This window comes from Diabrotica undecimpunctata, chromosome 1 (assembly GCF_040954645.1).
Source record: "Diabrotica undecimpunctata isolate CICGRU chromosome 1, icDiaUnde3, whole genome shotgun sequence".
NCBI lineage: Eukaryota > Metazoa > Arthropoda > Insecta > Coleoptera > Chrysomelidae > Diabrotica > Diabrotica undecimpunctata.
The window spans coordinates 69,185,891-69,204,972 of record NC_092803.1 but is presented as its reverse complement, the minus strand read 5'-3'; the positions used below and the strand labels follow the sequence as shown (position 1 = coordinate 69,204,972).

Below are 19,082 nucleotides of genomic sequence, written 5' to 3'. Positions count from 1 at the left end.
GTTGTTATTAAGAAGAAAGGATTGAAGAGTTCCTTTGTAGGATAATGCTACTGTCTTATCCACGTTAAAAGAGGGTAAATTAGAGCCGAACCAGGTTTTTATTTTAAGTAGATCAGAAGTTATAATTACATGAAGAGTTGCAATATTAGAGTTCCTCCAGGTAATACTGGTGTCATCAGCAAAAATTTTTCCATCAATTTTAAAGTTAGAGATGTTATTTATAAAGATAAGGAAAAGTAGGGGACCCAGTATTGAACCTTGTGGTACTCCACATACAATACTTTTATGACTAAAGTCAGTATCATTTTCTCTAACTCGTTGTTAGTTTTACTTTGAAGATAGTTTATTATTGACCAAGTTTCCCTTGCAGCATTTTTAGAGTTTCCCAGACGATTCTTACAGTACATTTTTTTAGCTATTTCGATAAGTTTTAGATAAGTTCCTCTGTACTTGGAGATATATTCAGTGACAAAGACATTGGTAGTGAATTTCTTGATGTACAGTAGTGAACGCATAATCTTGGCTGATATGAGGATACCTTTGGTAGTCCAGGGTTTGAGATGTTTGGACTTAATTGTAATTAAAGGAAATGCCTTATTGAAAATACAGACAAGCTTATATAAAAAATCACTAAAATTATAGTCCGCGTCCACAGACAGAAAGTGCCACCCAAAAGTCAAGCACAATTTTTGCTTCGTTTCTGGGAACATCTTTCCTGATGTCAGCCAATAGTTCGACGCTATACTGTCGACATAGTCTTGACTGACTTCATTGGGATGTTGCCTGTGTAGAGGTTTACTCATCTAGGTGCACTTTTTTCCTCCTTAGTAAGATGGTTTATGCGCATCTCTGGTTCCCTCAGTTTGATCGGTGTTGTATCATCTACTGCACAAATCGCGCGATGTGAAGTAGATGTCTCAGCTTGCACCTGAAAATAAGTTCTTTAATTAGTAATCGATTTTTCTAATTTTTTACGCAGTTATTTCAGTTTTCATTCGCTTTTGGTCAATCTTCCGCGCTTGCTTTATTACGAGGTATTTATACATACCATTTTCATCTATGGCCTCGATGTTCTGGCCATTTTGCATATTGAATCCACCGGTCTGAACCGGCAGTTGTACCGGAATACCACATGTATTGTTATTGTTGACTCAGACATTGTAGAAATTGTTATTTTGAATAATATTCAGTGGCGTATGGTTTTGATTAGTTATTTTTGTGTGTAAAAGAATAAAAAATATACAGGGTGTTTATTTGTGAAACAAGCAATGAATCCAAAAGAAGATAAACGTCTTTTGAAACTTTATGAGGAAGTAGACAGCGATGAATATTTTGATAGTGATATATCTTATGGGGAATCAGACTCCTATCATCCTGAAAATGATGTATCCCATCGAAGTATAGATACTGAAATAACTGTTATCTCTTATATAGTTTGATTCTGATTCAGACGTGAAAAGTTTGAATTTAATATCATACCACACAGTACCAATCAACTAAGTCAGCAATGATCAATATAACTTTTGTCGAAAGACATACACATATAATGAGGAATATACAGTAAAACATTATATATGCAGCATCTTTTTATTCAAATATTTTTAGATAAAAATTTTTTGTTTATTAAAGTTAGTTTGTTATAATTGTTTAAAATGTTTTAATTGAAATTGCTTCCACAAAAAGTATAAATATTTTATAAAGAGTTATTTTGCGACAAATGAAGTAATAGGTGAAAAAGATGTTTCTGTAGCAATTAAACTTCAATCTTCTTGTTTATCCATGTTACAAAATCTGATACTTTGGTATAAACTCCAGCATAACCGGGTGTTCCACAGATGTTTCCCCAGGATACGACACCAATTAATGTACCGTTTAACTCCAGTGGTCCTCCCGAATCACCCTGTAACAATTAAAAATACTTGGTAGTACATTCTTATAGTGGTCGTTAAGGTAGAAGAAAATCTGTATACGTTGAAAATAAAATAAACAGCAAAAACGTATCTAAAACAAAATTATTTACTATCTTTGATGGGAACTAATCAAAATTTCAGTTAAAGGTACGTTTATTTAGATATCTCGAATTCCAAATCAGAATGCCCATCGCCCAGTTTTAAAAGTAGCTAATTAATAGTTAAAAATTCTACAACACAAATCGAAAATACATTCAAGTTCATTTAAAACAATAATTGAAGTTCATTATGTGGGAAATATTATGCAAAATAGATCCTCGGTATATTTTTGATTAAGTTACTGAAATAAAAAGTCAACATTCAATACGTAGATAGTTCTATCAAAACAATAATATAAGAATAAGTATTTATCTATATTATATGGACGGAACCAAGTTAAAGCAAAGTCATAATTACTTAGGTTACAAAAGGCAACCTCAGGAGCAATCCCCCAGTTCATTCAATTAAAAATTTTTGGTAATTGTTTATTTATGAGTGTTTATAGGTGCAAAATACGTATTTTTTAAGTTTTTTTTTCATTTTTTGCTCAAAGTAAGTGTTGTAATGGGTAATTTCTGTATAGTTTATGAAAGTACTCTAAAGGACCTTCAATTTGAGATGGTATACGTTCAATTTAATTTATTTATTATTGCAAAAATGACGAATGAAGGTCAAAATTAAATAACGTAATATCTATTGCAAAATTGCTTGTTTTATTTCAAATATATTACATACAAGGCTATAAAACTACGAATCGAATGAGCCGTAGTAGGCCTAGATCGCTTAATTTGTTGCTGAGATACGTTAATTAGTTTATCCCATGATCTTCTACTTTGAATGCTCATAGGATTGCCAAAAAAAAATGGTAGAGGTTTTGTTCTGCAATATTACAGTAAAAAGTTTGCCCAAAGTATACCATGGGTACTTGTTTAATAACTTGTATAAAAAAAGAATAAATAGTTCAAACACAAATGAAATTTTTTATTTGTTGAAAAATTGTTATAAATAAACAGCTTCCCGTGGTAAAATTTGGGTTAACCTTTTACTGTAACGGTGTAGCATAATATTTATTCTTTCGATTAATATAAGATTCAGCTTAGGAGTAAACAATATACAATGTGTTTTGAAGTCAAATCTATATATCCCGAAACACAACGGTATATTAATTTGTTCATGAATAAACTCAAATCAAAACAGACTTGAGCATTTTGAACCTATTTTGTAAACTTTCATCTTATATTTTTTGTTTTTTAAATTCGATATATAACCTATTGAAAAATGACCTCCAACGTTAAATTCTGCCTTTTTCGACAATATTAATTGTTTATTTGCATTTTAAGTTTAAAGTAAGTATTTTACAAAATAAAAATACAAGAATAACGTCTTAGAATAATTCAAAATATTAAAAGAAAGTTATTTTGAAGCAAAAAATATATTTTTTATAATTTATTTAAAAAGTACCAAAAAAAATAAATAATAATAATTAATAAGGTTGCCATAAAAATTTTTTTATTGCGATGATTTTTCCATTGAGGAAAATCTTTAATTTTTCTTTGTATTTTTTTTTTTAAGAAATATTAGTAAGTAGTTTAAAGTAGAAAGAACTGAATGGAATAATTTGTTTTTTTTTTCATAAAATCTATTATAAATAAAATATTTACAAAGTTTATTAAAGAAGTATATATTATTCATAAATACTTATTTTTTACATTAAAAATTACCTCAAATATTCCTAAAAAAATAAAAACTAAAAAAAAAATTGTTTAAACAAATTAGATGGTTTATTTAACAATCTAATTATTTAAATAATTAATATTCGTAATGTACGCAAGTAGGAGGTACATACAAATTAAAAAAAGAAACGTCAAAATCTATAAACAAGGCACAGAGATAAAGTTAAAAGCTCCTTCCCCCTCCTGTGCTCTCACTAGTTCAAAGCCGAACAATTTTGAGGACCACAATTTTGAAGTTTTGTGAACGATTTCAATAAAATGCAACCTTTTTTCAAATTTTTCACGTTAAAACCTTAAAGTATGTATCATTTCACTTCTTTTTATTGATATATATATATATATATATATATATATATATATATATATATATAATATATATATATATATATATATATATATATATATATATATATATATATATATATATATATATATATATACTGTGGCTTAGTTTTTATACGGCTAATATTCCATTACTAATAAAAACCATTTCCTCCATCATCCAATGAAAATAGTAATAATAAAAAATTTATATGAAGTTTTATATAAAAAGATGTAATTAAACACGATGCTTATCCAGATAAGATCCAAGAGAAGAAATTACAATCAACTCTTTTAGCATTTAGCACGTATAATTATGGTAAAAACAGCAATAAACAATAACAATATACAAAACTATCATAAAATCACAGCTAGACGACGCGGCTGTACCTTTTAATTCAGCATTAATATAACTCAAGTTCTCACAATTCTTAATAAAGCTCTTTGAATATGCCTATGAGATTTCTAAACAACTTTGACTAAAAGATCCTACTAAGGTGAATAGATTTTATTCTATGCGATAAAAGAACTTTTTTTGACATACAAAAAATTAAGAAAAATCCAGAAACATTTTTATCCAAGAATTTACTAGTAACTACATTTCACATAATTTCATATTAAAATTCTTTAATGTTATCCATATACCTACTGTCCTACAATTACAAGCAAACTTAAACCAAACTTATACCATCGTGCAAAATTAAATTTGTGTGACATTTGACAATATTCCGGTAGACATTATTGAATTTTTTTATATCTTAAAGAACTCCCTTATCACCTTCCAATTTGGTGTTAATTACATCGCTGGAAATAAGCCTCCATTTTATGTTAATTTCAACGTGTTGATGGGTGGTGCAATTAATTCTCAGTATTTCTAATCGGTACAAACCATAATTTTAACAACACGTTATATTTAACTTTTCTTCGATTTCCAAATCTTAATTTGTATTTAAAGTATGGCTTTCGATTTAGCAATTATTGTTAACTTTCGATACTAAATATTGTTTTCATTTTCGTCGTCTTTTACTAAATATATTACACTCTTTTTATGCTATTTTATTGCCATATTAGGATTTTTCTGTACTTTCTCGGGGTACATGTTTTATATATTAGATATTTCATGGAGGGGTATTTAAGCTCTACCATGCCATATTGGCCAGCTGGGTTGACAAAAGATTATAGTCTTCGACTCAGTAGAACTGCTTTAATATTTAAGAAAAATGTAAAAAATGTAGCGCGTGTACAAAATTACAAACCTATAGAAAATCTATTTTCTATCACAATCTTAAAGGGAATGGATTTTGTATACCTATTTGAAATACTAAAGTATTATATATTTATATACTAAATTAAGCAGAAAAGGAAAATATATACTTAAATATTATATACTCCAGTCGTCAGAGACGAAAAAGCCACTGCACCCCTAAAAATCATACGAACCATCTGAATTTTGTTAAAAATGTCAAATTAAGGACGCTGAAAAAAATGCAAAAAGTTTACCACTTTTACCCCCGGACTGTCCAATAGAAACCATCACAGGGAGGAAGGAAAACGAAAAAAAAAACGATTTACCAAGAATCTGTACGCTATAGAAAAAAATGTTTTAAATAAAAAATGTAGCTGAGATAAATTTAAACGTTAATTAACATTTTTTACGTAGAATAAACCGTTCTCTCAGAAACAACGATTAAAGCGATCGGGGATTTTGTCATCGATCGATTTTGATTCGAGTGTCCTATCCACAAAAATCAGATGCGTTTTAAAGGTAAACAGTGCAGCTTTCCTATACAATTTTTGTATTTCGCCTAAAATAAACAATGTGAGATATTTTGGCAACAAATGTGAGGCATTTGAAATATGTTTAAAAATACCGAATTTAAATTTTTACATTTCAAACGATCTAAAAAGTTTCAAACTGCACTTTTGTAATTACACTAGTAAGTTTTTTAAAAGAACTTGTAACGTTATAAACGTCACATCTCTATTAATTTATATTTAAATAATTATTTTCTTTATTAATTACTTTAACTTCATTTCTCTTTTTACTATTTTTTATTTAAAAAGTAGTTGGCGCCCTCTATTTTTCTCTGTCTCCCTCTGTCTTTCTTTTCTTTCTTTTTCTGTCCAGTAGAATAAATATTCGCCCTCTCTATTTCTGTCCGGTAGACTAGATATTTTGTTCCATGTTGACAAAAGGTATTTCTATGATAGGCTTACGTCCTATGTCATCTGTGCTAACTTCATTTCAATCTCCCACTTAGTTTCTGTCAGTCAACTTTTCTAACGTAGTGGGAATATAAGTTTTTGCCTCTTTTTGAAATTTATAAAAGAAGGCAAAAATTATTATAAGCCTCGTTTTATGGCCTCCAAAATTCTCTTGGGGTAAGTACTTTCATCGTAATCTTTATTCTATAATTCTGACAACGTTTCCGATATTCATAACCTTTCTTCTTTCGAAACCTCGCTTCTTGAATTGATTATGATTTTTTCTTAATTTTGTGCAGTAGAAATCTTAACAGAATTTAACTAAGTGTAATAATAATTCTATTTCATTTTATCCTTGCCATCTGCTATTTGTTTCATTGTAATTTTGTAAAATGGCAAGGAAGTTAAACTACTTTTGATGTGTCTAATGCAAATTGTTGTATTTTTAGTTTATTGGGTTTATTGGGTTTATTAAGAACATTCCAATTTTATTGACCAATTTGAAAATTTATTGACCACATTCGACTTTATTGGCTGGATTAATCAAATTATGAAAATTTATTAACCATTGGAGGACCTAACCTAAATTCTTAACAAATTATGGAAATTTATTGACCGTTGGAGGACCTAACATCTACAACACACAAGCAGCCCATTGAAGTAATAAGTATCAATAACTATTGTTAAGCTTTAGCAGGGTGAATTATTGTTTGTTTTTTTTTATTCTTTTTAATAAATATGTTTAGTAAAAATTTGTCATCTGCTAAGAGTTCAGGTTCAATCCCTAGTTTAAGACAAACGAACTCACACTTGAGATACTGAGCTAAGCAAGACATGGACGATAAGCTCTCATGGTTGATTGAGGTATTATTTTTATAATAGTACTTCAATTCTCTTTGGTAGTCTTATCGTTACAAATTTTACTTCAGCTATAAATAACACCCAACACCATCTTGGAAAAACATAAATAGTGAAAATTTCACTACGACCGGTCAATAAAAGTAATAAATTTTATTGATCTCATGAGAATCGTAAAAATGGAAAAAATCGTGAAAAGTTTATATATTGAACAAGTTTATATAATCTGACTTCATTTGTGACAAAATATAAACATTACATACAAAAGCTACTCTCTTCACCTTTAAAACGCATTTTGATTTTTGTTGATAGGACACTCTGATCAAAAGATATCGATTTTTTTACCGTCAAGTTGATACAAATTTTATTTAATGATTTTTCGCACATTACATAAACATTAATTTCGCACGCGGAACTGACATTCATTATCGTCGGTCGCTTCAAGCGTTGTTTCTGAGAGAACGATTCGTTCTACGTAAAAAGTGTAAAAATAATAAACATTTTTGTTCAAAATTATCTCAGCTTTATTTTTGATTTAAAATATTTTTTCTACTGCTTACATATTCTTGGTAAATCTATTTTTTACGTTTTTATCCACTACGAGGGGATTTTTGGGAAGAAGCCCAGAGGTTAAAGTGGTTAACTTTTTTGTATCTTTTTTGGGATCCGAAAATTAATATTTTCAGCAAAATTCAGCTTATTCGTATGATTTTTAGGAGTCAAATCTCTGACGACTGGATTAATATAGGTTTTAATAAATTAACTTATTACCTGGCACGAGTCTTGTCCCCCATTTAGATTTCCTGCACATATCATTCTCTCTGTAACTTTGCTTATATGTGAAAGACGTTTTTTACAAGTTTGCCAGTCAACGATATTAATTTTGACTTCCAATAAATCATCGGACCCTATCGGTATCTAGAAAATAAACGCAATAAAATGATTTAAAACTTTTAATCGAAACCGTTTTAAATGATCTATGTTAAAATATAGACCATTGTATATATATATATATATATATATATATATATATATAAATATATATATATATATAAATATATATATATATATATATATAAATATATATATATATATAAATATATATATATATATATATATAAATATATATATATATATATATATATATATATATATATATATATATATATATATATATATATTATATCTTCTTTTTCTTCTTCTTGGAGATCTTTTGATCTATTTAATTCTGAAGCTGCCCATTTATCCCTCCATCTTTTAGGTGGTCTTCCGGGAAGTCTTGAACCGGGCGGGTTGTTTTCTAGGGCAAGTTTTGGGAGTCTATTCTCATCCATTTATCTTACATGATTGTACCACATCCTCTTACGCTAATAATCTACCTCTTGACAAAACCACGGTTTGGTGTGGTTTATTGCCCTCGTGTTAATTTTGCGCTTTCCAATTGCTTCTTGTGCTGCTTGGATGATGCAATTCCTGATTTTTTGCCAAGTATTTTCTACTCCCCATTCTGGTTGGAACTCGATCTCTTTTAGTTTGCTGGTAATCCTGTTCTCATAAAGGAGTTTTGTACTCTTTGTTGTTAGCGACTCTATATTGTGTTTTTCGATGAGCATTGGGGGTTTTCTGTTTCGTTGCGGACGTTCTAGTAGCATCTTGCATAAAAAAAAGTTGTGATTGGTCCCCAGGTGAGCAGATGTTAGAACTCTGACATCAAGTACTTGTGACGGTGTTATCACTCGATTTGTGATCATAAAATCTATCATTGATCGTTGGCCTCGATTATTGTTAAAAGTGTATTTATGTGTTATTGTAAAAGTGTATATTAGTGTTGGTCTTTATGAGGAAAGTATGTGGTATTGATTCTCATTTCATTTCTAGCTCCAAAGTCTAGTAGTGCTTCGCCGTTTTCATTAATTATTTCTTCGGTGTACTTTTGTTTTATACCTGGTATGACACAGTTTTCGATCTGTGCATTAAAATCCCCGAATACGATAATTTTGTGTTTAGCATTTATTTTATCTACGGTGTTTTGTAGTTGCTGATAGAAATTTTCAGTTTCTGCTGTGGGCTTAGATATGTCTGGGGCATATGTGCTTCTTCCATGCTTTTCGTGTATTTTTCGTGCAGTAAAATTCCAACTCCTGAATGTGCTCTTTCTTGTTTAGCTTTTCCGCTGTATATCAGTGTAAACTCTCCGTATTTTGATATTTCTTAGCGTTTTTTCTTTGTTTCGGAGATTGCGCAGATGTCAATATTGTGTTTCTTCATTTCCTCTTCTTGATCTCTTCCGTTCCACGACGTTATGTTCCAGCACGCGATTCGTGTGATGAGGTGTTGAGGTTTTCGTTTATCAATTCGTTTTTCTGTTGTCATAGAGCGTGTCGTCATCTGATAGTTCCGTCCTGTATCCGAGCCTTCAGTTCTGTGAGCCAGTATGGATTCTTTACCCTAGGTAGGTGGCTAACCTCACCTTGGGGACCCTCCTCCGTTATCCGGGCTTGGGACCGGCAGTGTCATCCGATGAGCTACTCAATTCACCCATCAGACAACTCAGGCGAAGTTTATCCAGAAAATAAATGCAATAAAATGATTTAAAAGTTTTCATCGAAACCGTTTTAAATGATCTATATTAAAATATATAGATCATTGTATAAATATATATATATATATATACATATAAATATATATACATATATATATATATATATATATATATACATATATATATATACATATATATATACATATATATATATATATATATATATATATATATATATATATATATATATATATATATATCTTTAAGGAATATGACCGTTTAATTTAATATAAAAAATGTGCACTCGTAAGTGAAAGGGATATTTTCGGTCAATTTGGAGATTAAAAAAGAAAAGAGTTGTGCTACTTTATCTTTTTATTGAATACGTTTCGCCCACTGTTCAATGGGCATTTACCTAATGGCGATCAACTTAGAATGATTTCTAATAATATTATGAACAACAATACTCTACTTTCTCCTAACATTGCAACTTCCACCACCCATTACTCTTCACTACCCTATTTCCCATATGTTACTGAAAAGCTTATTAAATTGTACAAACAGAACAATATCCCGGTTAAGATTGCTATCAATAATTCAAAGACTGTCAGGAACTTGTTTTCTAAAATTAAAACACCTCTTTCCTTTTTGGAACAAGTGAATGTAGTCTATCACATACCCTGTTCTGAATGTGATGCATGTTATATTGGTCAAACTGGCCGTTCCCTTAAAGGACGCCTTACTTCACATCGTAGTGACATTAAACTTTCTAAACATACTTGTGCCCTTGCAGAACATGCAATCAACACCAAACATACTGTGAATTTTGATGGTGTTAGAATTCTCTGTAGAGAACGTAACCTTAATAAGAGACAGTTTATGGAGATGTGTCATATTTTAAAACAACCTAATGCATTAAATAAGAGAACTGATATCAGCAACTTAAGCCAAATTTACCATGCACTAATACTACAAAATTGATTCTTTCGTATTCTACTTTTAAATTATTGGTTTCTTCTTCAACTTCTTTTATTATATCATAACATTTATGTTGGCATCTAAAAAACTTTTCCTTCAATCTCACCATCTGATTGTCAGTTCTGACATTCGAACTTTCAAATACTTTATTTTGCATGATATGATCATGACAGTCAAGATCCCTAGCCTTGCCGTTGTTAATATAACATTCCAAAATTGACAATTAAATTTTTTTTTGATAAATTTTAGAATCCATCAATGTTTTTAAAAGTTAAATTATAAAACTAATTAATATAAAATTACTTAAATTGGGAATCTTCCGGCATTCTGTGTTTTTTGCTGTTTTATTTAGTAAATTAATTTTTGATGTGTCTTCACCATACTAATATCTTAATGCTACAGATCTTTTAAAGGTAAGATCGTTTACTTATTGTTTTTTATATTAGATGTATCGCTAATACCATTCTTTTAGATGAACTGACGATGCCCATTGAACAGTGGGCGAAACGTATTCAATAAAAAGATAAAGTAGCACAACTCTTTTCTTTTTTAATCTCCAAATTGACCGAAAATATCCCTTTCACTTACGAGTGCACATTTTTTATATATATATATATATATATATATATATATATATATATATATATATATATATAATATATATATATATATATATATATATATATATATATATATATATATATATATATATATGTAGATATTCAATTTTTTTACATGAATACATTAATATATTTACCATTGGATCAGTACGTCCCCAGCCCGCAGTAATAACTGGTGTTTCATTTGGTACGTGAAGATCGTGTTTTGGTAAACGAATAGGTTGAATCTTGGGCGAAAATACAACTTTCTTTTTTAACTAAAATTAATATATTTTTTAAATAATTTGTATAATAAAATTCTAATTTTTTCTTAAGTGAAATAAAAATTAAACCAAAGTCAAAAAGAACTTACCATAACTGAGGAAAAAAGAATAAAACGAATACTTATTACAGATTAAAACGCCAATAGATCAATTTACATAAAATTATATTAAATTATATTATTAACATTCATTTTATTGTCTAGCAATAGAACAGTTGGACTTTAAACCTGCCCACAGTTGCTGTACTGGCATTAACAGTCTACATGAAGGTAGGTTTTTAATAGAAACTGGAAAGAAATATTCCTAACATTCCTATGTTAAATCTGTACCATCCGTGAAGAAGTGGATAAGTAAAATTTTCGTAAAAACAAGATATCTCAATCTTAAAATAGTTCTTTTTTAATTCAGTCAGGTGAATCAATGAGTAATTCAAATTTGCAAGAGCTTGCTTGGTAGGAGCTCGTGAATATTTGATTTGACGATTTATTTGGTATCAGAACCGGTATTTCGACTTGGGCATGTTGCATTTTGCTTTATGTTTTTCGATACCTTCAATTACCTGTTTATCAACATGACAAAATAGTAGTTGGTTTAACACTCGAATGGGGAGTTACTAGATATTCAAGACTAGTCAAAGATCACATTTATCATTTCCTAAATATGAAAGCCACTATTGCAGAAATGGGACATCTAAGAAGTACTTGTCTAGTGACTTATCTATTGCTAAAATGTATGACATGTACAAAAAAACAGTAGACAAACCCGTCTCATTACCTTCTTCTTCTTATGGTGCACTATCCAATTAGTGGATGTTGGCGACAATTCTGCATACTCCTCTCGACCTTGTGTGGCTCTAAAGTCACTAAATCTCTTATGTTTTCAAGCCATGAGTATTTCTTTCTTCCGATGCCCCGTTTTCCTTCTATCTTTCCTTCCATAATAAGCTTTAAGAACTGGTACTTAGAATTTCGAAATATATGACCCAGATAAGCAGATTTTCTTCTTTATATTATTGGCAGCAAATCTCTGCAAATTCGCTGCCATTCGATTTAATATTTCGACATTTGTTGTGTAATCTGTTCAGGAAATGTTAAGTAGTCTTCTAAATACTTACATTTTACAGGCCTCCAATCGGTTCATCACATTGGCCTTTATGGTCCAGGTTTCTACATTTTAGAAAGCGATATCGAAGCGTTAAGTTAGGACTCCTGTTGCTTAGCAAGGTTCTCATATTAGTAAATGCTATTCTGGCTCATTAACGTTGTACAAGAACTGCTTCTTGTACAGTCTAAACCTTGCATTTAAAAAACCCAAACTAGATTTTTTTTCTAAATGTGATATTTTCGAAACAAAATTAAAGATTCTTAAGAAAGAAGAGGAGAAAGATAATTTGAGACAAGAGAGGGTTAAACACGATAAGCTCACAGACAATGATACAAGGCGAAACAGGTGGATAAGGAGGTTAGGTTAAATTAGGTTTTAGCATAACTTCAGACACTAAAAAAAGAGCATATACTTTTGATCTTCAGCAGTGCCTTTCAACCCCCTTTTAACAGCAAACATTGTCTTTAAAGCGTCAACTGTGGACGTTTAACCAAACCGTTCAAGATTTAGCAATAAATGCAGTTCCATGTTTCATGTAAGAGGCATTAACGCCTAATAGAGGTGGCAATCAGATAGCGTCTTGTATTTACCGCCTTTTGTTAAAACTTCATGATGTGAAAGAGGTAACTTTCTACTCAGATACTTGCGGAGGCCAAAATAAGAACCAGCAAGTCACTAAGAAAAGAATGGGACACACATTAAGATCAATCATCCTTATGCCTTTTATCAGATGGTAATATCCTGCAAGAGGAAGAAACCGTTCAAAGTAGTGGTAATAAAGCAAGATTTCATGAATTTTAGCAGTCTAGTAAAAAGAGCACTAATCATTAAAAAAGTCAACACCGATGTAGAAAAGTTTCCGTGGCAGTCAGTGCAGTGGTTCCAGTATAATAGTAAAATTGGCATAGTGAAATATAAACATAGTTTAGACGTCTCGAATCCTTTTAAAATTGTTAATTTCCGAAGAAGAGGAAAACGCGTTGTACCAAGCACATTGCCCCAAATCACAGACAAGCTTCTGCCAATTAGTAAGGAAAAAAATAAAGACCAACTTGATTTTTGCCGCTCATCGATGAAGTTTTTTATATTTTTTACCGAAATTTGCCCACTATAGACTTGCTGGACCCCGATTTGGAAGACTTTGATGCAGATAATCAGTAGTTTTTAAGTTTTTTTTTTCAATTAAAGTTGATGTTGCGTGTTTTAAAGAAATAAAGTAAAAAAATTTTTGTCCTTAAAATTTACACCAAGTACAATCAGTCGGTAACTCAATAAGAACACAGAAATTTCGCGTATCATTGTTTATTCTCACCTTTTATTTATACAAATATTAACCATATTTTAGTTGTCTCCTGATGAAGCTGACAAAAAATCAGCGAAATATAAAGAAATAAAAGAAAAAAGGGAAAGAAGTTTTTTTCAAATAACAGACGGCATACCCGATACACCACTACAATAAATCAATAAATTGTTATTTACGTTTCGGTCGATAATCCTACCAGTTTTGCTATATATATATATATATATATATATATATATATATATATATATATATTTGTATAATAAAATCAAATAATGTACGACACTCATTGATCTTTTTATACATAATTAAAAAAATAACAATATTGTAGAATAATAAATGAAATAAATCGTAAAATCTACAAGGAAAAGTTAATTTCTAGTAGTGGGCTGTATACCATACATCACAAAAAATGTAAAGTATTATTTTAAAAATTTTTATGATATTTCTGAAGAAAACACGATTTGGAATTGGAAACATACCGACTCAAAACAAAAAGCAACAAGAAAATAGATCAGGAAAAAAAGAAACTAAAAAATACAGTAGTCAATTTAAAAAAAAAAATATAAAATATAGGTAAATAATAAAAAGTGAAAATTATAAAAGTTCAGACAAGTTATATTGTATTATTTTTAGGACTACCAACCTTAATAATTGCTATATCATTATCGAAATTAATTCTTAGGCGGTCGTATTTCTCATGCAGTTTAGGCTCTTTAAACGATAATAAAGTTTTTTCATGTCTCAGATCAGAAACCCCAACTACGGCGTACCTAAAAATATGTAATAAATTAAAACCTTAATTAAAATAAAATAAAACAAGACTTGATAACTCCAACACAACCACGGAGCAAGCTACAGCTGCCTGAGGAAAGTATCACTCAGGAGCAGTGTTACCAATTGTGGCAATAATGTCAGAAGATCCTACAGTTCTACAAGTTCTTGTAGAGCTACAACTAACATAGCTACGGAAGATTGCGCTACATAAGTGAAGAGAGAGGCTAGTATAACATAGATAAGGAAAAAATGATTATTTAAACTCGTAACTCAGTATAAAAGAAAATGGATGAAGGCAAAAGGTAACCGTAAAAACAAATTTTTGACCGTCATTAGTACGGTACAGCCAAGTTAGAAAAGGAGCAAATTCACTTGGGAAAGTATCTACAGAAGCCATGTGACCAATTGTGGGAATACTGTTAGATCTTTCTTTTCTACTGAGTTGCGAGTTTTGCCAATGACTTTTTCCCCATTTATGTTTCGCATTAATTAACATAATTTTTTATTTTTAAAACGTTTTCACATTATTGGTACAATTGGAAATATTGTTCCCGAGTGATCCTTTCCTCAGGTAGCTGTAGCTTTCTCCGTAGCTTTGTTGAAGAGTCACCAGGCTGGAATGCAGGGACTTTTGACAGTACTTCCACAATTGGTCACTTGGCTTCTGTATATTTCATCGCGTTAATTAACTCTATACTGATGACGACCAAATAGACAGAAATTTATATTTACGATTGCTTTCGACCTTTACCTAATACACCTTTTACTTAATATAATTATATAAATGTTTATTGTTTTCACAATAGGCTAGATTCAGACCGGGAAATAACTGTACTAATCAAGACCTACACTTTACTGTAAAAATGAACATGGCTACCAAGGCAAATTAATTAGAGACGTGGCGTTCGTAGACATATATCGCAACGTATTATATTTTAATAAAAGCCGCTGACCAAACCAGAAGAAGGGCCTAGTGTAGAATGGAGTGCTACCGCTGGTGCTGTTTAACGTGTACACTACCGTGTATCTAATTAATAAAACTGCCGCGCACTTCCGGTATGCTGACGAGAGGCATCTTTTGTTGAGCTGTATATGACGTAATTTTTATAGAGGTCGAAACCATGCTTAGGAAGCACTTTAGGAACTTACGGTTTACTACTTTAGGGGCTAAAGGTTTACAAAGCCAAACAAGTTTCTTTTTACCTTAAGATTAAGAGAGGCTTAAAAAAAGCTAAAAATCAAATAAAACGAACACTAACTGGAACACGAGGAGCATCCAATATAACTTTAAGTAAAGCTAGATTGATAATTAGCTTATAAAGTACACTTCTAAAAGATCGCAATGACAGGAGCATTTCGTAATAACCTACTTCGCAAACTTCTCCAATTTAATAACCTACTTCTGTGGCCCAGCCAGACGTTCTTTAAGAAAAGCCAAACTAGAGCCCTTAATAAATTAAAGTGCAACTGTAAATAGGTAGTGCTGTCTAATTGTTCGTCATAATAAAGAGAAACTGTAAGAGCAATTGACCCTAAATTGCAGAGGCAACAACTAACGTATCAACGCATTGCAACAACTAATTTAGAAAGCTAAAGTTACCTGAATTTAAAGGTATAATCCAGCTTAATATATATTATATATATATATATATATATATATATAATATATTAAGCTGGATTATACCTTTAAATTAAAATAAAACAGTAAACACTAAAAACTTTTCCACAAAATTTATTATAATATTTTATCACTAGAGCTGTTTCGGTAGAGTGCTTTTCTTAAGTGATTTATTTTTGGATGTGTTTACAATTAAGTCTTTAACGAAATAGGTTGAGGAGGGGAGAACTGTTTGTCTCAAGTTGATCATTCAGAATTATGTCTGTGTTTTTTAATATGTTAATTTCCATAGATTCTAATAAATTTAGCTTAATTAAGGCATTTATTTTTTAAGTGAATAATTTGAAATTCGTCATTAAAAGAATGATTATGATCTAGGTGAAGTGCTTATGTAGAATCTGTTTTCCTATTATTGATTTGAATTTCCATCAAATAACGGTCGAACTCATCACTGTATATATATATATATATATATATATATATATATATATATACATATATATATATATATATATATATATATATATATATATATATATATATATATATATATATATATATATATATACAGTGATGAGTGTCTTACCACCCGGCTTTTTAACGTAAGAGATAGAAAACACAGTTACCTTGTGAAATAAAAAGAGATGAAACTCGTAGAGGTGAGAAATAATCAATACAAACCTATAATTTACATTACACTACATTACCGCTATCGATAGTCTCACACCTTTAGACGTTAGCTTCGAGCTAAATCACCTAGGTCATAATTATTATGTGTAACGTCGTATGTGTGACGTATTTTCATTTTTTAATTTCGCATAAAGTAAAAACTGATTGACCACAATAAAGCAAAAATGTGAATAAAATAATTTAATTATTAGTGATTATTTAATCTAAAGTTTTAAATTATTAACCAAGAATAATTTCTACTATGATTTGAGGAGTTTCATACACTCTTGTCACGGAATAATTATCAATCCTTCGTGGATTAGTGGTAAGAATTCGACACTGCGACACAGACGTAGCAGACAATTAGAGTTCAAAACCCACATGTGGTTTTCTTTTTTTTTTAATAATTTGAAATTATGCAGAAATCGTTTTGCTTTAAATCACTAAACATTTATGTCAGTCGTTACTAGTATTAGAAGTGTTAGTTAAACATAAATATCTTATTGAAAAAACAGTATCGTCGTACTTTCGAAAATAAAGTAAAAATTCTTCAAAATTAAAAGAACGTTGAAAGAATGTTTAAATAAGTAAAAATTCTACAAAAATAAAAAAAATATTTTCTATTTTTTTATTGAGTAAAACAAAAATTTTATTCTTCGTGTGAATTGAACCCCAATCTTCTTGTCAATAGACCACGTCTCTACCAATTACACCAATTCCACATACAATAATTGTTTTCGGACCGAACATACCTACCGTTAGCTTAGTCAAATATTTCAGTTGAGTTATTTTTATTATTTAATAAACTTAAAGATTTATAATTTAAAATCGCTACTAATTAATGTTTTTTACTATAATATCTTAATTTATTCAATCATTTATTCTAACATCAGAAATTATTAAAATAAAATATTTTCGAGGTCATCCGTATAATTATGACTAAAGTCAAATAGAATCGTCTAAGAACTAGCTTTATCTCGTACTGTCTCACAACTTAATCTGTCTTCTATCCTTTCCGCTATTTTGCCGGGTTGTAAGACACTCATCACTGTATATAAGCTGAATTATACATTTAAGTTCATTCTTAGCCTTAAAAAACTTACTTTATATGGTCGTCCACAAAACAATGTGCAGCGCTGACAACAGTGTCGTCATTTATAAGAGATCCACCGCACATATGATACTCAGAAGCATTCAAAAAAGAAACCATCCATGGGTGGTCCTCTATTTTTGCCTTTGTTCCTCCTATTATTCGCAGATTTTTACCTAGAAGTGTCAAAAATCTAGAGTAAGTTGAATAGTTGCATACAATTTCAAATAGGGGTATGATAATATATTTAAAATAGGTGTAGTTTATCGTACGAATAATATATTTCGATGTATATAAGATATTTATTTAAAACCGTCATGAAAATTTTAACTGTAGCTAAAAAAATTGTTTGTAGTAAAGTATTATTTCCACTTGCACTGGTTAATGGACAGACAAATAGTAAAATTGCACGCTAAAGGAAGCAGTATTTAAGTTAGAAGTTGCTCTAGCAAATATTGGAGCACTGCGACAAAATATTATAAACTATTTTTAATAACTGCAGCAATCACTTGGTTTAAATATGTTAGATCATCTGCAAAATTGTTCATATTTGCGCAGTCATGGTGCACAATTTTGAATATATAAGTTATGTAAACTAAAAAATAAATGCAATGTCGACTTTTAATACTCTTTATTTTGGTGAATACTGTATACATACCTATTATTAATAATATATTTACCTGCACTAGCGATATTGTTTTTGAGCACTAAAACACAAACCAACAGTACAATATTCCATTTTAAACTATTCATAGCAAATTTAGTGGATTTGTCAAATTAGTCCAAAAAAAATAAGTAAATACAACAAACATATCCAGTCACTTATATAGTAGCCACATATCTTTAGTGATTAAAAATTTCACGTGGAAGACATGATTTCGTGACTATTTTTGCAAGAAATTTCATGAAAATAGAAACAAATTAAAGATAATACTAAATAGACACATACGTTTACCATTTTATAACCTAGTCATGCGGGCCATGATTTCGTACTTATTTTTTTGTAAAAAGTGTCATAAAAATATAGTTCAAATAAAATCAAATACAAACAGGTC

General features: G+C 29.9%; 1 protein-coding gene across 1 annotated transcript; it reads right to left on the bottom strand.

Moving 5' to 3' along the window:
• Window positions 1-1,580: 1,580 nt before the first annotated feature.
• On the bottom strand, window positions 1,581-18,824 carry LOC140439108 (trypsin 5G1-like). The gene is made up of 6 exons (XM_072528803.1): window positions 18,708-18,824; window positions 18,041-18,203; window positions 14,520-14,646; window positions 11,344-11,463; window positions 7,838-7,984; window positions 1,581-1,900 (listed from the first exon to the last, which is right to left on the bottom strand). Exons 1-6 carry the CDS (start codon window positions 18,778-18,780, stop codon window positions 1,754-1,756), a joined length of 777 nt encoding a protein of 258 aa, XP_072384904.1. The 5' UTR covers window positions 18,781-18,824; the 3' UTR covers window positions 1,581-1,753.
• Between the last annotated feature and the right edge of the window lie 258 nt (window positions 18,825-19,082).